Source organism: Hemitrygon akajei, chromosome 10, assembly GCF_048418815.1.
Source record: "Hemitrygon akajei chromosome 10, sHemAka1.3, whole genome shotgun sequence".
Taxonomy (NCBI): Eukaryota; Metazoa; Chordata; class Chondrichthyes; order Myliobatiformes; family Dasyatidae; genus Hemitrygon; species Hemitrygon akajei.
The window spans coordinates 612,209-635,566 of record NC_133133.1 but is presented as its reverse complement, the minus strand read 5'-3'; the positions used below and the strand labels follow the sequence as shown (position 1 = coordinate 635,566).

The following is a 23,358-nucleotide window of genomic DNA, read 5'->3' as shown; positions in this document are numbered from 1 at the left end:
AACATTCAAGTGTAAGCAAAGCAACAGTAAAGACACAGACATGCAGTTACCCTGAAGACTACATTGTTCACCTGGCATGCGACATACCACAGGCTCTCTCTCTCCCTGATTAGGGAGAAAGAGGTTGTCTCCATTTTCACAACAAGCGGGGAGATATAACAAACAACTCGCTCACTTACGATTTTAAAAGTCCGTTACGTTGCTTTTTTTGAGCACTGTGCCCAAAGATCTCGAGTCTCTGGGAACACAGCCATAGATATTCTGACTCCCCCAATGGCACATAGGTCTCCTGCATTGACACAGATCTTTGATCCGCCTGTCTGTAGAACCCCAAGATCAAAGACCTCCAAAGCCGAGCCGAACTCTTAGGCTGAGCCCTTGGCGTGCCAAACAACGGCCAGTAATGAAACCATGAGAGCGGGTCCCATTCCTGCAAAGAACCATAGTTAGCGTGTAATTCCAGGTCAGGGTCTTCAAAGGAAACCCTGAAAGGGAAAAAATAAAGATAGAAATAGAGCTATTTCCGAAGATGGAAGTGAAGGAGTTGCCGTTTAGTGCCATCATCACTTTGCTCCGCCTTCTTCTCAATAATCCTGGCTTTAGTGGAAGAGTTTTCACTGTTAGCATTTTTGAAGGACTTTGTAAGAATTGAAAATACTTTGGCAATCTATAACCTTCCTGAAGATTTTGAATTTAATACAATTATATCTTGGCAATATTTTAATAAATTTTACTTTTAATTTCAGCTATTTTCTTCTGGTACTGTTCAGCTTACAACGTCATCTAGGAAAGATTTTGGTGACTTTGATATCAAAACAGTCATTCAAGAAATCAAGAGGGGCAAAAGAATGGTTTGTATTTCCATGGACTAAACTTTTAGCACCTTTTGTATTGTCTTTTTTCTGTTCAGTCAATATTTTTATGAAGCTGGTAGTTTGGTTTAGAGTTCATACATAAACCAATGAATTTAATAGACTTTCTGTAACTGTTACTTCATTTCTGTAATGATTTTGTTGTGGGCATAATTGGCACTGCTGGTCATACTCAGTATAAACTTGTTCTAATATGATTGCCTTTGAAAAGACTAATTTGTCCCACACCCCTGCTTTTTCCAGATAGCTGTGCAGTTTGGTGAATGTAATCAAATGTTTAGCTTCTAATGTTCAGGCAATTTACTAATAGAGACTATATGTTTTCACAAAGCATGCCAGGATTCAAGCAAGCAGTTAAAGTTTTACATGCTGCTCTTTCATTCTGCACTCTGACATCACTGACAGCTGTGGTATATCAAAGGGTTGTACGTCAAAGTAGAGGGAAACAAGTAGCTTCCAATCAGCCTGTAATTATTAGCAATTCATTTTTTCCTCTAAATTACTTGTTCATTAAATTTCAGAAATGTACACTATGCAGTCAAATCGGTGCAACTATTGGCTGTGAAATCAAAGCTTGCATCAAAACTTACCATTACCACTGTGCAGTTGAAGATCGAGCCAAATTCATTGAGAATCTTGACAGAGGGATCTACAGGTACTGAACCCAATTGTTGACAGTAATTTCACATTGATCTTCTGGAAGACTGTACTTGATTAGTTTGTTTCTAAGAACTCTGTTGTGTGAACATTTCAATTCCCAATACATTTCAATTCTTATACTGTGCTACTCATTGCCATCACAACATGTTTCAGATTTTATTATCACTGACACACCATTGAAATTGTTGTTTTGCAGCAGTTATAAGTTAGAATATAAATAGTGCAGACAAAAGCTGACTAGCAAAGTAGTATTCATGAATGGTTTGGAAATATGATGACGAAGGGAAAGTTGCCGTTCCTGAATCGTTGACTGTGGGTCTACGTCCCTGATGGTAGTAACAAAATGAGGGTCCTTAGTGATGGATACTCCCTCCCTGAGCCATTGCCTCTTGAAGATGTTGTCAATGCTGCGGAGGTTTGTGCCAGTGATGGAGCTGGTTGTGTCTATAACCCTCTGCAGCCTCTTCTGATCCTGTGCGTTGGAGCCTCCATACTAGGCTGGGATGCAACCAGTCAGAATGCTTTCCACCATGTATCTGTACAAATATGAAGAGACTTCAGAGACAAAACATTACCAGTAAACACTGTGTTACTGAAGTGTGTCACAGTGTGTTCCAATAATATCACAATTTTGCTTGCAATGGCATCATGTAACAAATATAGAAAATTTGCAGTAAGTAGATCATATAAAGTTCAGTATGATCATACTATAAAATTCAGGGTCCTATTTCTAATTTGTATCTTTGAGCTAATGTCACTGGCATTAAGTGTTAGGATGAATAGCGTTTGGGAGCAATAAAGAATACTTGTTTCCAATAACTCAGTCATAAAATATCAGTATGAGAATCGTGGTACAACTTCTTAAAACATTCATTATGTTATCACTGGAGTATTATTTGTAGCTCTTGTCACCATTCAGTATAATGAAATGATTGTGTTGGAAAAGGTGCAAAGGATACCTATCAGGATGAGGAGATATTAGACAAGTGTTTTCCTTTAGCAGAGGAGCCTGAGGGGGTACCTGACAGACATAAACAAAATTGGTGGGCAGAAGTGTATAAATCTAGAGGGCTTAGATTTAAAGTAAGTGGTAAGAGATTTAAATGAGATCCAAGGAGGGTGGTTTGAATGTAAAATGCAATGAAGATGGAGAGGAAGAGGGTATCAGCATTTATGTATCAGGTTAAGAACTTGGTTCTGCAGATATAGCGAGCTGGAAAATGCGATTGGTACCAGTGGAGATTCAGTGGTCTAGAAGACCATAGTTCTCTCAAAATGAATGCTAAGATTGCTTTTGTCTTCAATAATATGATTGGATTTGTACTGCAATTTGAGAGAGGGAAGCATAACTCACATATATCTGGATCACAATGGAATAAAGGGATACAGAGGCATGAGAGAGGAGTTTGCCCAGGTGGAATGAAGGAGGATACTGGTGAGAATGACAGCAGAGCAGAAATGGCTGAAATTTCTGGGAATAGTTCACAAGGTGCATATGCCCCACAGAGGAAGTTGTCTTGAAATAACAAGGGTGTAGGCAACCTTGGCTAACAAAGGAAGTTAAACATAGAAAGCCTAAGGTTGAGTCTGTAGTAAAGAAAGCATATGCAATGTTGGCATTTATTTCAAATGGAGTAGAATATGGAAGCAAGGAGATAACGTTGAGCCTTTATAAGACACCAGTATGGCTGCACTTACAGTATTATCAACAGTTTTGTGCACCTTATCTCAGAAAGAAATTGTTATAAATGGAGAGAGTCCAGAGGAGGTTCACAAAGATGATTCTGAGAGCGAAGAGGTTAACATATGAGGAGCGTTTGGCAGCTTTGGGCCTGTACTCACTGGAATTTAGAAGAATGCATGGAAATTTCATTGAACCTACTAAATGTTGAAAGGACTAGATAGGGTAGATGTGGAGAGGATATTTCCTATCCTGGGGGTATCCAGAACTAGAGGGCTCAGCTTCAAAATTGAGGGGTGACCCCATAGAACAGAGGTGAGGCGAAATTTTTTTAACCAGAGAGTAGTAAATCTGGAATGCTCTACCACAGACTGTGGTGGAGGCCGAGTCCATGCATATATTTAAGGCAAAAGTTGATTGTTTCCTGATCAGTCAGGGCATGAAAGGATATGGCGAGAAGGCGGGTGTATGGGGTTGAGTGGGATCTGGCATCAGCCATGATGGAAATACCTGGGGATACGAATTGACAATAAACTGGACTGGTCAAAGAACACTGAGGCTGTCTACAAGAAGGGTCAGAGCCGTCTCTATTTCCTGAGGAGACTGAGGTCCTTTAACATCTGCCGGATGATGTTGAGGATGTTCTACCAGGCTGTGGTGGCCAGTGCTATCATGTTTGCTGTTGTGTGCTGGGGCAGCAAGCTGAAGGTAGCAGACACCAACAGAATCAACAAACTCATTCGTAAGGCCAGTGATGTTGTGGGGGTGGAACTGGACTCTCTGATGGTGGTGTCTGAAAAGAGGATACTGTCCAAGTTGCATGCCATCTTGGACAATGTCTCCCATCCACTCCATAATGTACTGGTTAGGCACAGGAATAAGTTCAGCCAGAGACTGATTCCACCGAGATGCAACACTGAGCGTCATAGGGAGTCATTCCTGCCTGTGGCCATCAAACTTTACAACTCCTGCCTCGGAGTGTCAGACACCCTGAGCCAATAGGCTGGTCCTGGACTGATTTCCACTTGGCATGATTAACATTATTATTTAATTATTTATGGTTTTATATTGCTATATTTCTTCACTATTCTTGGTTGGTGCGGCAGTAACGAAACCCATTTTCCCTTGGGATCAATAAAGTATGTCTGTCTGTCTGAGCAGAATTGCCAAATTCTGCTCCTATGCCTTATGGTTTTCACTCAACCTGCAAATTAACATTTAGAGAATTGTGCACGGGGACTCGAGTCCTTTTCCACCTTGGATTTTCGAGTTTTCCTCCATTTAAAAATATAGTATAAACTTTTATTGCTTCTACTAAAGTGCATAACCATCCACTTCCCGACACTGTATTCCATCTGCCGCTTCTTTGTCCATTCTCCTAATCTGTCTAAGTCCTTCCTCGACACTACCTGCCCCCTCAACACTACCTGCCCCTCCACATATTTTCATATCATTCGCAGACTTGTCCACAAAGCCATCAATTCTGTCATTCAAATCATTGAAATAGAACGTTAAAAGAAGCAGTCCCAATGGAGACCACTGAGGAACACCACTAGTCATTGGCAGCCAACCAGTAAAGTCTTCCTTTATTCTAACTTTTTTGCCTGGCCAATCAGGCAATGGTCTATTCATATTGATATCTTTCTTGTTTTACCATGGACTATTGTTGAGCCTTATGTGCATCATCTTGACAAAGGTCTTTTGTAAATCCACGTATACAACATCCATCAATTCTCCCTTGTCTGTCCTGTTATTTCTTCAAAGAATTCCAACGGATTTGAAGGGCAAGATTTTCCCTTAAGGAAACCATGCTGACCTTTGCCTATTTAATCATGTGCCTCCGTGTACCCCAAAACCACATCCTTCACAATTGACTACTGACATGTTCCCAACCACTAAAATCAGGATAACTGGCCTGTAATTTCCTTTATTCTGCCTCTCTCCCTTCTTGAAGAGTGGAGTGACATTTGTGATTTTCCAGTCCTCTGGAAACATGTCAGAATCTATTGATTTCTTCAGTCACCTCTTTCAGGTACCAATATACTCAAACGTCTGGCGTACTGCTGGTGTCTTCCACAGTGAAGATTGAAGCAAAATTATTATTCATTTCAACCGCCATTTTCTTTTTTATTTTTAATTTTTTTAAATTGAAGTTCATCATCAAACAAACACTTCCATAAGATGTGTTTCAGACATTGTACATATATATTGTAGTGTTCTCATTCAGGTGTAAGAACTCGAAACTAAATACCGAGGTAAACAGTAGTCAAGGAAGACAGGATCGCAGTAACATTAACCGTTTACTGTTCAGTCTTCCACATTAACGTATGGTGAAAACTGTTGATAAAACAATACAAAATGGGACTTCCGGTAAGATGGCGATTGCTTAGCTGCTCCGAACTTTTGTTCCGTTACTGTCGCTATCTTTGCACTAAATGTCTCCATTTTTTAAACCTTAGTTAGGAACTTTTTCGGTATCTCTTACTTGCCTGTGAACACATCTAACTTACAATGTCTAGCAAGAGTTCTAAATCCGGGAGAAAGGAAGCTACGGCTCTCTCAGACGAGACCCTGGCTGCGCTCGGACAGCTCCGAGACGAAATTTTAAAGGAATTCAAAACCGCTTTCAAACAGTTGGAAGACAAATTGGATCGGATCAACGATAAAGTGGACAAACATGCTGAACACTTATCTCGCATCGATTCGACTTCTGAAGATTTAGAAAGTCGTGTTCGATACTTGGAGACTCTCTGTTCCAGCTTAGAGGAAAAATGTAACAAACTCCTTTCCAAAATGGTGGATCTCGAAAATCGCAGCAGATGCTGCAATCTTAGAATTCTTGGATTGCCAGAGGCTACCGAACAGGGATCAACAGTGAAGTTTTTCGCCTTTGCTTCCGAACCCGCCTGAGCTCGAACGGGCACACAGGGTCTACGTTCCCCCCGGAATTCTGGGCTCCCGCCCGCGACCAGTAATCCTGTGCTTCCATCAATACCAGGTAAAACACAGTCTGATTGTGGAGGCACGTCGCAGAGGTTCTTTTACTTTCCAGGATACAACCATTCGCTTTGTGGAAGATTTTGCACCCCAGACCTTAAAGATGCGAGCTGAGTTTAAAGGCGCAATGAAAGTGCTTTTTGATCGTGGTTTTAAACCCTCTGTTCGTACTCCTGCCGATCTATGAATCAAGCTTAATACTGGAAAATACAAGTGGTTCAAATCAGTGAAGGAAGCTGAAGCATTTGTGACAAGTCTTCCGGCTGTCCAGTCATCTTCGGAACCCGATCGGACCTCCTAAAATGGTGGATAAGTACTTCTCGTAGTAAAATTACTTTTTCTGGACTCAGACATTACTTGAATCACTCAGACATTATTCATTGAAACTCTAAGGGCTGTTGACAATCTCTCCCTGGATTTGGTGTGTGTGTAATCTATTTTTATTCTTGTATAACTTTATCTACAGAGTTCTACAACTGACTCTAACTTGTTTTGGAGGTTTGAAGTTTTTAGTGAAGGCCTCCCTGTTTGTTGGTTCACAGTTTAATTGCTGATTTATTTTTCCTTTTTTAAAAAAAATATTTATTTTTTTATTTTTTTCTTCACCCCTTTTTTCTAATCTCTGAATTTTTTTCTCTCCTCTTTGTAAATGGTTGATAAATACTCGTCTTGAATTTATAATTTTCCCCTTACTCTCTTTTTTTACTTTTTTTTCCCCTTTCTCTTACTTTATTCTTCTATAATTTTTCACGGGTAGGTTAGTTTTGGTTTTCTTCCGATTTTCTCTGTATTAAGTTTTATATTTCTGCAGAAGGTGTTCTAATCTGTAGTTATATTTTCTAGTGCATAAACTAGTTACTATTTGCTATAGTATTTATACGGAACTGCTGTTAATGACACAGATCAGGAAGTTGTATTTGGGTTAATTTTTTCGGTAGAGCTAGCTACTTGTTTTGGTAGCCGTCTAGTTTTGGGTTGTGTGGGTGGGGTGGATTTTCCAGTTCCAACATCACTCACTGTATTTATTGTTTCTCTTTATTGCTCAGGACATGTATATGTTTTGATTTTACGAATCTATGTTTACATCTCTGCTCCCAGACTGCTATTGTACTGCTTGACTTTTTATATGCCTGCTGCCTTTTATGCATTAGTAATTGATAATGGCTAGTGCACTTAAATTTGTGAGCTGGAATGTAAAGGGATTGAATCACCCTGTTAAAAGGAGGAAGGTATTCTCACATATCAAATAACTCAAAGCTGACATTGCTTTCCTTCAAGAAACTCATATTCGTTGTTTTGATAACTCCTGGCTTCTGTCAAAGTGGGCGGGTCAGCATTTTCATTCATCCTTTGCTGCTAAAGCTGGGGGAGTCTCCATTCTTATTAACTCAAATATTCCTTTTGAACTCCATAATACAATATCTGATACAAATGGCCGTTTTATTATTGTTTCTGGTAAACTATATAACACTAAAGTTGCACTAGCAAACCTGTATGCCCCCAACTTTGATGATGTTAACTTTTTTGAATGGTTTTTTCCCTCACTACCAGACTTAAACTCATACTCTCTTATACTGGGTGGTGACTTCAACTGTTGGTTGGATCCTAATCTGGATCGATCGTCCTCTGTTACCAGATCACCTACTAAATCTGCCTTAGCTATCCAATCGTTTCTCTCTAATTTTGGTATCTCTGATATATGGCGTTTCCTTCATGCTACGGAGAGAGATTATTCTTTTTTCTCACATGTTCACCATACCTTCACTAGAATTGACTATTTCTTACTCGATAACCAACTTATTCCATTTGCCCACTCTTGTGACTATCAGAGTATACTGATTTCTGACCATGCCCCAGTTACTCTCTCTCTGAACTTTCCTGGTCTCCCTCAGAGGAATAAACACTGGCGGTTTGATTCAACTTTATTATCGGATGATGATTTTTAAAAATTTATTAAGGATCAGATAACCTTTTATTTTAACACTAATACATCACCTAAAGTGCCATCCCAGATTGTCTGGGATGCCATGAAAGCATATCTGAGGGGTCAAATAATCTCTTACACAGAAAATCTCAACAGAAGATCCCGTGCAGATCGATTAGACCTCATTAACCAGATTAAAGAATTGGATCAAATATATGCCCAAACTAAGAACCCTGAATTATACAAGAAGCGCGTTGAACTCCAAACTAAATTTAACCTTCTGTCCACTCAACCTGTCGAACGCCAACTTCTCGAAAGCAAGAGTCGCTTTTACATTCATGGGGATAAGTCTGGTAAATTCCTAGCCAATCAGCTGAGGCGTTCCAAAGCCAAACAACATATTACAAAGATCCGGAAGGAGAACGGAGACTTTACATCGGATCATTTAGAAATTAATGACGCATTTAAAAATTTTTATTCTCGGCTTTATTCCTCTGAATCTCTGAATGACAATATCTCTGTTGATCAATTTTTACAGAATCTGAATATCCCCTCACTTTCATCTGATTTCAAAGCCAAACTCAATGCGCCTATATCATCAGAAGAAATATCTTTTGCAATTTCTGCACTGTCCTCAGGGAAATCTCCTGGACCTGATGGGTTCCCTGTAGAATTTTATAAATCATTCTCTTCACTTCTTTCTCCTCAGTTACTTTCAGTATTATCTGACTCGTTTAATTACGGCAAATTGCCACCCTCTTTCAATGAGGCATCTATTATTCTTCTTTTAAAAAAGGGCAAAGACCCAACAGAGTGTTCCTTGTATAGGCCGATCTCTCTGCTCAATGTTGATGTAAAGATCTTAGCTAAAGTTTTGGCTCATAGATTAGAAACCGTTATTCCCTCCATTATCTCTGATGACTAAACAGGCTTTATTAAAAACCGTCTCCCTTTTTTTAACATTTGGCGTTTATTTAATATCTTATACTCACCTCCAACTGGGATTCCTGAATGTGTTATTTCCCTCGATGCGGAGAAAGCATTTGATCGTATAGAGTGGAACTACCTTTTTGCAGTCTTAGAAAAATTTGACCTCGGCCAAAGTTTCATCTCTTGGATCCAATTGCTGTACCTGTGTCCTACTGCTTCTGTTTTAACTAATTTTCAGAAATCCCAAGTATTTAATCTCAAACGTGGCACCCGTCAGGGATGCCCCTTAAGTCCCTTTCTCTTTGATTTGGCTATAGAACCTCTGGCAATAGCATTTCGAAACTGTCCTGAATTGACCGGGATTTGGAGAGGGGGTGTTGAGCATAAAGTTTCTCTCTATGCTGATGACTTATTACTCTTTCTCTCAAATCCGTCTACATCCTTACCTCTAATGTTTTCACTTCTTGACCAGTTTAGCCAGATCTCTGGCTATAAACTTAATTTACATAAGAGTGAACTTTTCCCAATTAATAAAGAAGCACAAGAACTAACATTTCGTGATCTCCCTTTTAAAGTAGTCCATAACCAATTTACTTATCTTGGAATTACAGTCACAAGGAAGTTTAAAGATCTCTTTCATGAAAACTTTGCCAATCTTTCATATGCTATAAAACAGAGTCTGGTACAATGGTCACCTCTATCTATGTCTTTGGTAGGTCGTATTAATGTTGTTAAAATGTATGTTCCCCCCAAATTTTTATACTTATTTCAATCTATCCCAATTTTTATTCCTAAATCTTTTTTGATTCCTTAGACTCTATTATTTTGTCATATCTGTGGCAGAATAAGCGCTCTAGAATTAATAAAATCCATCTCCAAAAATCTAAAAAAGAGGGTGGCATGGCTTTACCTAACTTTCGTTTATATTATTGGGCAGCTAATATACGTTGTGCTACCTTTTGGTCTTTCTTCCACGGCCAACCCGAGTGCCCTAATTGGGTGGCAATGGAGTTGAGCTCCACTAAAGAATTATCTATCTCTGCACTTCTTGCCTCTGCACTCCCTAGTAGTCTGCCCAGATCAATAGCTAATCCTCTTGTTAGACACACTTTGCGTATATGGGCTCAGTTCAGGAAATGCTATGGTTTCCAGGGGTTTTTCGTTTCCAGCCCTGTCGCACATAATCACCTTTTTTTACCTACTACGTACGATTCAGCATTCCATGTTTGGTATAGGAAGGAAGGATTTTCATTGATAATCGCTTCGCTTCTTTTCAGCAGCTCTCTGTTAAGTTCAATCTGCCTAACGCTCATTTTTTCAGTTATCTCCAAATCCGACACTTTATTGCTCCTTTAATTCCTAATTTTCCTGAAATGCCTGCGAAAAATGCTATGGACCTATTTCTTTCCATTAATCTTTACCTAAAGGTTTAATATCAATTATCCGAGATAAACTAGCAGCCTTACGACGGGCCCCTGTGGATAAAATTTAAATGGCCTGGGAGCAGGATTTAAGTATCTCCTTATCCGAGGAGAGCTGGACTCAGTTCTCAAATCGGTTAACTCAACCTCTCTTTGTGCTCGCCATTGCCTTTTACAGTTTAAGATTGTTCATAGAGCCCATATGTCTAAACCTAAACTATCTCGATTCTACCCTAGCATTAGTCCGCTCTGTGATAAATGCAAGAGGGGCGTGGCCTCTCTCATCCATTTGTACTGGTTCTGTCCTAGCTTGGAGAAATTCTGGAAAGATGTCTTCACTACGTTATCGTGTATTCTGAATCAGCACCTAGAACCAAACCCCTTAATTGCTCTGTTCGGTTTTTGGGGCGAGACAGATTTATGTCTGGGTCCGACCAAATGCCGAATATTATCCTTTGCCTCTCTCCTGGCTAGACGCTTGATCCTCCTTAGATGGAGAGATGTTGCCCCGCCCACTCATGCGCAATGGCTTAATGACATTATGGCCTGCTTGGACCTCGAAAAAATTCATTATTCAGTTCTTAATTCGGATCTAAAGTTCTATAAGGTCTGGGGACCTTTTATCGAGTACTTTCATAACCTTCCTCTTGACTAGGGTTTTTTTTTCTTCTTTTCGGTCCCTTGCTTTCAGCTCCCTTTTTTTTCTAGTAGTAGGCATTATTATCCTCTGTTGCTAAGTGTATTCACAGTCTGGGAGTTTGACTGTCCTGACTTATACTCTCTATATTGTGTTGTGGTTGGTCTGGAGTTGTTGTTTTTTCTTGTGTTGTGGGGCTTGGGGAGGATACTAAGCTTACTTATCTTTAATTTAGGTGCTTTTTTGTTAAATTCTCTTCCTTTGTAGCATATTGTTATTGTATGCTTAATTTTGCACTGTATTAATGTTCCTCATTGGGATTTGGGGTTTTTAATTTGTAAAATGTTTCGAAAAACTAATAATTTTTTAAAAAAAATACAAAATATATACAGTCAACAACACACACAAAATGCTGGTAGAACACAGCAGGCCAGGCAGCATCTATAGGGAGAAGCAGTGTTGACGTTTTGGGCCGAGATCCTTTCTCGGCCCGAAACGTCGACAGCGCTTCTCCCTATGGATGCTGCCTGGCCTGCTGTGTTCTACCAACATTTTGTGTGTGTTGTTGTTTGAATTTCTAGCATCTGCAGATTTCCTCGTGTTTGCTCTTAAAATATATACAGTATTTGTTTCCTTCTTGACATCACATTTACATCATAAATACTTGCAAAAGTAAAACTACACAACAAACTATATTACATTAAAGTACAACATCCAGTCAGAATCTACCTATGCCATCAACTGGCTTTAAATACACTTCAACACAAACTATTCAGCAACTCTTTCAATAGCACAAGAAAATAAACTTTATCAACCGTCATTACTTTTAACAGAATCAGCGTTAACATTTTTACTTCAACATATCGATTATCTTATGAACTTATGGCGTTGCTTCTATGATGTTTCTTAGTGCGTAGAATGAAAACTTTTCTCGCGCTGATCCTGCACACACAAGCCCCCCCCTTCCTGTTTCTCCAAACCGGTATTTTCCCACAAGACGCGGCGAAACCGGCTGTGATGTCATCGCATGCCGCGATACAGACAACAAATTTACTTTCAAAAACCTTAACTTTAGCTAGAAAATAATTACAAATGAATTACTAAAGCGAAAATGTAATAAACTAAACGAATGCCTTAAGGGCAACACATATATCATATAATCATATATATCACGAATCTCCACAAAGTATTTATCTGAGGTATACACTTATAGAAAAGAGTGGAAAGAAAAAACAAGTAAAAGGAAAGAACAATGTACAAGTAGGGAGTGATCTTTTTTACAACAGATTCATTGATTTGTGAGAATAAAATCAAGCCTATGAGGCATTGTGTAGTTAAGCTATTTTCCCCAGTATGAATCAAATTGTTCCAGCTTATGGTTAACAGATGCTGTTATCTTCTCCATTTTGTAAATGTCCATTGTAATTTCCATCCATACATTTAAAATTGGGCTCTCCTGTGATAACCATTTTCTAGTAAGAGTCTTTTTTACCAGCCACCAACAGTATATTCATTAAATATTTATCTTTTCTACCATTCTTAGGTATATGTCCAAAATATATGGTCTTACTCTCTAAGGGTATTTCACATTTAAAGATGTCTTGTACGGCATTGTGTATCCCCCTCCAATAGTTATTGATAACAGGGCAGTCTCAAAAAATATGATAATGATTTGCATTTTGATTTCCACAATTTCTCCAGCAAACAGGGAGGTTACTATCATAATGAGATTTCTGAGAGGGTGTAATAAAATATCTTATCAAGTTTTTCCATCCAAACTCCCACCATTTCTGTGAACTGGTACACTTCCATTGATACCTCCATATTGTTGTCCATTCTTCCTCAGGTATAATTATCCCTCCTTCCTTCTCCCATTTTGTTTTAATGTATGAAGTCGAATGTGTTTTAAGATTTCACAACCCCTTATACATGCTTGAAATGATTCTACTACCATTATCTGAATTATATGCTTTTCTAAAGAGCCCGATCAAGCATGTACTTGCCTTGGTTACATTTTTAAGTGTCTTATTAACATATTGTCGCATCTGTAAATACCGTTAGAAATCTTGTTTTTCTAGTAAGTGTTTCTCTTTAAGCATTTCAAAACAACAGTGTTCCTTCTTTCATTATGTTGCAAAGAACTGTTATTCCTTTAGCTGTCCAGTCCTTAAATCTAGCATCCAATTTATTTGGTGTAAAATCCGAGTCATATGCACACCATTTAAGAATTGCAATATCTCCCTCTAGATTATATTCTTTTCTAGCAGTATTCCATATTTTAGGAGTCAATTTCACCCATGGGTTATCAATAGTTTTTATGTACCTTTGCAGGTTGTTATCAGCCAAAATTGCTTGTATGGGGATGGGAAGTACCCGCTCCTCAATGTTTTTTCTTTGAGCGTCATATGATGGGTTGCACCAACATATCACAGCTCTCAACTGTGCTGCAAAATAATAATCTCTAAGAGAAGGTAGGCCCCATCCCCCCTTTTCCTTTGCTAATTGCAAAGTTTTGAGATGAACTCTAGGCCTTTTACCCTGCCAAATATACCTTGTTAGTATCTTGTTCCAATCATTGAATTGATTTTGATTAATCTCTGTTGGTAGGGTCTGAAAGAGATATAACAGTCTGGGCAGTATATTCATTTTAATAGACTCAATCCTTGAACTGAGACTGAAAAAAGGAATCGGGTTCCATCTTGCCTCATCTTCCTTAATTTTTTTAAATAAAGGCTGATAATTTCATTCTGATAATTTTGCCAAATCTTTTGGCACAATGATGTCGAAATATTTGAAAGACTGTGTGTGCCATGCCCAGGGGTACCGACTTTCAATTTCTCTTGGTGGGCTATAGTAATATGAAAGTAATTGTGTTTTACCTATGTTGATCTTGTGTCCGGATAATTGACCATATTGTTCAAAGGATTGCATCAATTTAGGTAAAGAGTATGTTGGTTGCCCTAGATAGATCAAAATGTCATCCGCATAACAAGCCAATTTATGCTCTGTCCCTTTAATAGTAATTCCCCTGATATCTTCATTTTTTCTGATGTATTGAGCTAATGGTTCCAGATATAACGTGAAGAGTAGCGGTGACCATGCACAACCCTGTCTCGTGCCCCTTTCTAGAGTAAGACTATTTGATAACTATCCATTGATTTTAATCCTAGCAGTAGGATTGTCATATAGTGTCTGTATAGTTTTAATAATTGTGTCTTGGAAACCAAATCTATGTAAAACTCTGTAAAGAAAATTCCAATTAACCGAATCAAATGCCTTTTCAGCATCCACCGCCATTTTCTTATTCCCCATTGCTACCTCTTTGTAATTTTCCAGTGGTTCAATATATACCATATAACATATAACCATATAACAATCACAGCACGGAAACAGGCCATTCCGGCCCTCCTAGTCCGTGCCGAACTCTTAATCTCACCTAGTCCCACCTACCCGCACTCAGCCCATAACCCTCCACTCCTTTCCTATCCATATACCTATCCAATTTTACCTTAAATGACACAACTGAACTGGCCTCTACTACTTCTACAGGAAGCTCATTCCACACAGCTATCACTCTCTGAGTAAAGAAATACCCCCTCGTGTTTCCCTTAAACTTTTGCCCCCTAACTCTCAAATCATGTCCTCTCGTTTGAATCTCCCCTACTCTCAATGGAAACAGCCTATTCACGTCAACTCTATCTATCTCTCTCAACATTTTAAATACCTCGATCAAATCCCCCCTCAACCTTCTATGCTCCAATGAATAGAGACCTAACTTGTTCAACCTTTCTCTGTAACTTAAGTGCTGAAACCCAGGTAACATCCTAGTAAATCGTCTCTGCACTCTCTCTAATTTATTGATATCTTTCCTATAATTCGGTGACCAGAACTGTACACAATATTCCAAATTTGGCCTTACCAATGCCTTGTACAATTTTAACATTACATCCCAACTTCTGTACTCAATGCTCTGATTTATAAAGGCCAGCGTTCCAAAAGCCTTCTTCACCACCCTATCTACATGAGACTCCACCTTCAGGGAACTATGCACTGTTATTCCTAGATCTCTCTGTTCCACTGCATTCCTCAATGCCCTACCATTTACCCTGTATGTTCTATTTGGATTATTCCTGCCAAAATGTAGAACCTCACACTTCTCAGCATTAAACTCCATCTGCCAACGTTCAGCCCATTCTTCTAACCGGCATAAATCTCCCTGCAAGCTTTGAAAACCCACCTCATTATCCACAACACCTCCTACCTTAGTATCATCAGCATACTTACTAATCCAATTTACCACCCCATCATCCAGATCATTTATGTATATTACAAACAACATTGGGCCCAAAACAGATCCCTGAGGCACCCCGCTAGTCACCGGCCTCCATCCCGATAAACAATTATCCACCACTACTCTCTGGCATCTCCCATCTAGCCACTGTTGAATCCATTTTATTACTCCAGCATTAATACCTAACGACTGAACCTTCTTAACTAACCTTCCATGTGGAACTTTGTCAAAGGCCTTGCTGAAGTCCATATAGACTACATCCACTGCCTTACCCTCGTCAACATTCCTCGTAACTACTTCAAAAAATTCAATAAGGTTTGTCAAACATGACCTTCCACGCACAAATCCATGCTGGCTACTCCTAATCAGATCCTGTCTATCCAGATAATTATAAATACTATCTCTAAGAATACTTTCCATTAATTTACCCACCACTGATGTCAAACTGACAGGTCTATAATTGCCAGGCTTACTTCTAGAACCCTTTTTAAACAATGGAACCACATGAGCAATACGCCAATCCTCCGGCACAATCCCTGTTTCTAATGACATCTGAAAGATCTCCGTCAGAGCTCCTGCTATCTCTACACAAACTTCCCTCAAGGTCCTGGGGAATATCCGGTCAGGACCCGGAGATTTATCCACTTTTAAATTTCTTAAAAGCGCCAGTACTTCCACCTCTTTAATTGTCATAGGTTCCATAACTTCCTTACTTGTTTCCCACACCTTACACCATTCAATATCCTTCTCCTTAGTGAATACCGAAGAGAAGAAATCGTTCAAAATCTCTCCCATCTCCCTCGGCTCCACACATAGCTGACCACCCTGATTCTCTAAGGGACCAATTTTATCCCTCACTATCCCCTTGCTTTTAATATAACTGTAGAAGCCTTTCGGATTTACTTCCACCTTATTTGCCAAACCAAACTCGTAACTTCTTTTAGCTTTTCTAATCTCTTTCTTAAGTTTCCTTTTACATTCTTTATATTCCTCGAGCAATTCCTTTACTCCATGCTGCCTATATCTATTGTAGACATCCTTCTTTTTTCGAACCAAGTTTCTAATATCCCTTGAAAACCATGGCGCTTTCAAACCTTTAACCTTTCCTTTCAACCGAACAGGAACATAAAGATTCTGTACCCTCATAATTTCACCCTTAAATGTCCTCCATTTCTCTATTACATCCTTCCCATAAAACAACTTGACCCATTCCACTCTCTCTAAATCCCTGCGCATCTCCTCAAAGTTAGCCTTTCTCCAATCAAAAATCTCAACTCTAGGTCCAGTCCTGTCCTTCTCCATAATTATATTGAAGCTAATGCTATTGTGATCACTGGACCCGAAGTGCTCCCCAACACATACATCTGTCAGCTGACCTATCGCATTCCCTAACAGGAGATCCAACACTGCCCCATCTCTAGTCGGTACTTCTATGTATTGTTGCAAAAAGCTATCCTGCACACATTTCACAAACTCTAAACCATCCAGCCCTTTTACAGAATGAGCTTCCCAATCTATGTGTGGAAAATTAAAATCTCCCACAATCACCACCTTGTGTTTACTACAAATATCTGCTATCTCCTTACACATTTGCTCTTCCAACTCACGCTCCCCATTAGGTGGCCTATAATACACTCCTATCAGTGTTACTACACCTTTCCCATTCCTCAATTCCACCCAAATAGCCTCCCTAGAGGAGCTCTGTAATCTATCCTTCCAAAGCACCGCCATAAGATTTTCTCGGACAAGCAATGCAACACCTCCTCCTCTGGCCCCTCCTACTCTATCACACCTGAAGCAACTAAATCCAGGAATATTTAGTTGCCAATCACACCCTTCCTGCAACCATGTTTCACTAATAGCTACAACATCATAATTCCAGGTATCAATCCACACTTTAAGCTCATCCACCTTTCTTACAATGCTCCTAGCATTAAAATAGATACATTTAAGATACTCTCCACCTCCTCCTCTCTTTTCATCCCTAGCAATGCATTCAAATTTATTATCCTTTTCTTTCTTCTCCCCTACAACTTCGGGCTGAGCGCATCCCTCCTCCATCACCTGCCTGTCCTCCCTCACACACGGTCTACTTACTTGCTCTACTGGTGAACTAACCTCCTCTCCCATAGTTTCCTCAAATTGATTTCCGCCCCCCCATCTTACTAGTTTAAAGTCTGCCCCTTAGCCCTAGCAAACCTCCCCGCTAGGATATTGGTCCCCCCAGGATTCAAGTGTAACCCGTCCTTCTTGAACAGGTCACGCCTGCCCCAGAAGAGGTCCCAATGATCCAGAAACTTGAATCCCTGCCCCCTGCTCCAATCCCTCAACCACGCATTTATCCTCCACCTAATTCCATTCCTACTCTCACTGTCGCGTGGCACAGGCAGTAATCCCGAGATTACTACCTTTGCGGTCCTTCTTCTTAACTGCCTTCCTAACTCCCTATACTCTCGTTTCAGGACCTCTTCCCCTTTCCTACCTATGTCATTGGTACCTACATGTACCACGACCTCTGGCTCCTCACCCTCCCACTTCAGGATATCTTGGACGCGATCAGAAACGTCCCGGACCCTGGCACCAGGGAGGCAAACTACCATCCGGGACTCCCGATCACCTCCACAGAACCGCCTGTCTGAACCCCTGACTATCGAGTCCCCTATTACTATGGTCCTCTTTCTTCTATCCCTACCCTTCTGAGCTACAGGGCCGTCCTCTGTGCCGGAGGCCTGGCCACTGTCACTTCCTCCAGGTAGGCTGTCCCCCCCAACAGTACTCAAACATGAGTACTTATTGTCAAGGGGTACAGCCACTGGGGTACTCTCTAGTACCTGCCCCTTCCCCTTCCTGACCGTGACCCACCTATCTGCCTCCCGTGGCCCCGGAGTGACCACCTGCCTGTAACTCCTCTCTATCACCTCCTCACTCTCCCTGACCAGGCGAAGGTCATCGAGCTGCAGCTCCAGTTCCCTAATTCGGTCCCTCAGGACCTGCAGTTCGGCGCACCTGGCGCAGATGTGGACGTCCGGGAGGCTCGGAGACTCCAGGATCTCCCACATCCGACACCGAGAACAACAAGCTGCCCTCACACTCATACTTCCCGAATAACTGAAAATAACAAGAACTAAAAGATAAGCCTACTGTGCCCTCTTCCGCCTAAGCCCTCTGAGCCCAAGCCCTACACTCTGCTCCCGGCTCACTCCGCTGCCCGCAAACAAAGCTGCCCGCTGCTTAAGGCTGCGTTCTTTTTATATCTTCCCTCCTTCCCAGGCCTCCTTCACGCGCCTGCGCAGTCCCGCCTCTCAGAAGATGCATATACTTTTGCATCTCTTTTACTCTATATATATCTGAAGAAACTTTTGGTGTGCTCTTTATTATTACTGGTTAACTTGCCATTGTATTCCATGTTTTCATAAGAACATAAGAAATAGGAGCAGGAGAAGGCCATCTGGCCCATTGACCCTGCTCCGCCATTCAATAAGATTATGGCTGATTTGGCCATGGACACATTTCCTTTTCCCCATATCTCTTAATTCTCCTACTACACAAAAATCTATCCAACCTTGTCTTAAATATATTTACTGAGGTAGCTTCCATTGTTTCATTAGGCAGGAAATTCCACAGATTCACCACTCTCTGGGAACAGCAGTTCCTCCTCATCTCCGTTCTAAATCTACACCCCCGAACCTTGATGCTATGTCCTCTCGTGTTAGTCTCACCTACTAGTGGAACAATTTTCCTGCCTCTATCTTACCTATCCCTTTCATAATTTTATACATTTCTATAAGTTCTCTTCTCATTCTTCTAAATTCCAGTAAGTACAGTCCCAGGCGACTTGATCTCTCCTCATAGTCTAACCCACTCATCTCTGAAATCATCCTGGTGAACCTCCTCTACATCGCTTCCAAAGCCAGTACATCCTTCCTCAAGTAAGGAGGTCACAACTGCACGCGATACTCCAGGTGCAGCCTAACCAGTATCCTGTACAGTTGCAGCATAACCTCCCTGCTCTTAAATTCAATCCCTCTAACAATGAAGGCCAGCATTCCATTTGCAGCCTTATTGCCTGCTGCAAACAACATGCTCCAATTTTTTTTAATCATTAAAAAATTAACCTCCTCTTTCATTTTTCCTTCCAAAGTGGATGACCTTGCATTTAGCAACATTGTACTCCATCTGCCAGACCCTTGCCCACTCCCTTAACCTATCTATATCTTCTGCAGACTCTCCGTATCTTCTGCACAGTTTGCTTTTCCATTCAATTTAGTTTCATCAGCAAACTTAGATACACTACACTTAGATAACCCTCTTCCAGGTTGTTAACGTGTATTGTGAGCAGTTGTGGGCCCAGCACCAACCCCTGTGGCTCACTGCTCACCACTTTTTGCCAACCAGAGGAACAGCCATATATCCCAAATCTCTGCTTTCTATTAGTTAACCAATCCTCTTTCCATGCTAATACATCACCCCCAGCTCTATGCATCCTTTTTCATAAGTCTTTTATGTGGCACCTTATTGAACGCCTTCTGGAATTCCAAGTAAATAACAACCCCTCTAGTTCACTGCGCTTGTTGTATCCTCAAAGAACTCCAGTAAATTTGTCAAACAGGACTTGCCTTTGCTGAATACATGCTACGTCTGCCTGATGGATCCATTTCTTTCCAGATGCCTTGCTATTTCTTTAATGATAGCTTCAAGCATTTTCCCAACTACAGATGTTAAACTAACTGGCCTATAGTTGCCTGTCTTTTGCCTGAATCCTTTTTTTGAACAGTGGCATGGCATTCACCATCTTCCAATCTGCAGGACCTGTCCAGAGTCCAGAGAATTTTGGTAAATCATCACTAAAGCTCTCTTTGGTATGTTAGATGTGTCCTCTACCGTGAAGACTGACACAAAATAGTCATTCAAAGCCTCAGTCATTTCGTCATTATCTCATATCAATTTCCCCTTTTCGTCCTCCAAGTGACCTACATTCACTTTAGCCACTCGTTTTCAGCTTTATATAATTATAAAAACTTGTACTCTCCATTTTTATATTTTGTCCTGGTTTATTTTCATAATCTAGCTTCCCTTTCTTTATTGCTTCCGTAGTTGTACTTTGTTGCTTTTTAAAATTTTCCCCATCTTAAAGCTTCCAACTACTCTTGCTGACTTTGTATGCACGAGTTTTTAGTTTGATACCTTCTTTCATTTCCATAAGACGTAGGAGCAGGATTAGGCCATCTGGCATATTGAGTCTGCTCCACCATTCAATCATGCCTGATCCCTTTTTTTTCTCATCCTCAACCCCATTTCCCAGCCTTCTCTCTGTAACCTTTGATGCCACGTCCAAACAAGAACCTATCAATCTTTACCTTAAATACACCCAAGGATCTGGCCTCTACAGGTGCATGTGGCCACAAATTCACCACCCTCTGGCTAAAGAAATTTCCCCACATCTCTGTTTTGAATGGACGCCCCTCTATCCTGAGGCTGTGCCCACTTGTCCTAGACTCACCCATCATGGGAAACATCCTTTCCACAGCTTCTGTGTCTTGGCCTTTTCAACATTCAAAAGGTTTCAATGAGATCCCCCCCCCCCCCCCCCTCATCCTTCTGAATTCCAGCGAGTACAGACCCAGAACCATTAAAACTTCCTTGTATGATAACCCTTTCATTCCTGGATCATCCTTGTGAACCTCCTCTGGACCCTCTCCAATGCCAGCACATCTTTTCGAAGATGAGTAGCCCAAAACTGTACACAATACTCAAGGTAAGGCCTCACCAGTGCCTTTTAAAGCCTCAGCTTCATGACCTGCTCTTGTATTCTAGACCTCTTGCAATGAATGCTAATGTTGTATTTGTTCATCACCACTGGCTCAACCTGCATGTTATCTTTTAGGGTGTTCTGCACTTGGACTCCCAAGTTCCTTTGCATCTCATTTTCACCCCATTTAGAAAATAGTCTGCACATTTATTTCTTCTGCCAAAGTGCATGAACATGCAATTTCCAACCTAATATTCCATTTTCTACTTTCTTGCCCATTCTCCTAATCTGTCTGTCTTTCTGCATCCTACCTGTTTCCTCAACACTACATGCCCCTCCTCCAATCTTCATATCATCTGCAAACTAGGCAACAAAGCCATCTATTTCATCACTTAAATCATTTATATACATATATAAAATGTTGAATTTCCCCATGGGGATGAATAAAGTATCTATCTATCTATCTATCTATCTATCTAAAAAGAAGTGGTCCCAACATTGACCCCGGCGGAACACCAGTAGTCACTGGGAGCCAACCAGACAAGGATCCTTTTGTTCCCACTCGCTGCCTTCTTCCAAACAGCCAATGCTCTAACCATGTTAGTAACTTTCCTGTAATACCATGGGGTCTTAACTTGGTAAGCAGCCTCAAATGTAGCATCTTGTCAAAGGCCTTCTGAATGTCCAAATGTGTGACATCCACTGCATCCCCTTTATCTATCCTACTTGTCATCTCAAAGAATTCTAACAGGTTATCCAAGTTAGTTATTTCCTTAGTTATCCAAGGCTAGCTCTCCCCACTCTTACTGTCCTTGCTTTTAACTGTAATATACTTTTGTTGAGCACCGTGAAAAATGTCTTTGAAAGTCTTCCACTGTTCCTCAAATGTCCCACTATATAGCCTGTGTTCCCAGTCTACACTAGCCAAATCCTCCCTCTTCCCATTGTAGTCTCCATTGTTGAGGCATAATACACTGGTTTAGACTAAACTATTGCAGCCCCCATTTGTACGAGAAATTCAATTGTACTGTGATCACTCTTTCTAAGAGGATCCATTATTATAAAATCTCTAATTTTACCTGTCTCATTGCACAGGACCAGATCTAAGATACACATTCCCTTGTGGGTTCAGTAACATCCTGTTCAAGAAAGCTTTGATCAACTTGATTCACCCAATTATGTGCAAGTTAAAGTCTCCCATGATAACTGCTGCTTTGTTCATGCCTCAGATTTTTCTGTTTATTGCCTATGCCACTATAATGTTATTATTTGGTGGCCAATAGACAGCTCCCAGCAGTGACTTTTTTTTCTCTTTACTATTCCTAATCTCTACCCAGATGGTTTCAACATTCTGCTCCTTAGATCTTGTATTGTCTCTCACTATCACCTTGATCTCATCCTTAATTAAGAGTGCTAACCCACCTCCCTTACCTTGCTGCCCCTCCTTCCGTATTACCCGACATCCTTGGGTATTTACTTCACAATCCTCTCCACCCTGTAACCACATCTCGTAATGGCCACTTAATCATACTTATTTGTACTGATTTGAGACACAAGTTCACTGACCTTGTTTTGAATACTATGACATTCAAATAAAGTGCCCTTACACTCATTGTGCTTTTCTAATCTATTAATCCTTTATCCTTCTGCACTTGACTTTTCTTCACTCCACTCTTAATTTTCTTTATCTTTTGCTTTTTCTTTATCTTTATCCACACTTTTCTTCTTTACTTTATCCATACTTTTCCAATCTATTGAACCACCCCCCTACTATTTCGTTTAAAGCTCTAAAATTGTGATTTGCTAGGATCCAGGTCCCATCATGATTCAGGTGGAGCCTGTCCCATTGGTACACCTCCCTCTCTCCCCAATACTGGTACCAATTTTCCATGAATTCAAGCAGACTTCTCCCAACCAATCCTTGAGCCACACATTTAACACTCTTAATTTTCTTGACCCTTTGCTTATGGCGCAGGTAGTAATCCGGAGATTACTAACTTTTTCGTTTTGCTTTTTATTTTAGTCCCCAGCTGCTCAGATTCCCTCAGCAGAACCTCTTTCCTCATTGTATCTATGACATTGGTACCCACATGGACCAAGACAACTGGATCTTCCCCTCCCGCTGCAAATTCCTCTGTAGGTCAGACAAAGTGTCCAAACCTGGGCACCAGGCAGGAAACACAGCCTTCAGGTCGC

General features: G+C 40.5%; 1 protein-coding gene across 7 annotated transcripts in view; it reads left to right on the top strand.

The window, feature by feature from the left end:
• phf6 (PHD finger protein 6) overlaps positions 1 to 23,358 on the top strand; it is a 117,120-nt gene that overhangs the window by 71,490 nt on the left and 22,272 nt on the right. For all 7 annotated transcript variants that reach the window (XM_073057731.1, XM_073057725.1, XM_073057728.1 and 4 more), the window contains 2 exons: positions 747 to 851; positions 1,394 to 1,527. In XM_073057731.1, coding sequence (XP_072913832.1) covers positions 747 to 851; positions 1,394 to 1,527 — 239 coding nt within the window. The remainder of the gene's footprint in view (positions 1 to 746; positions 852 to 1,393; positions 1,528 to 23,358) is intronic.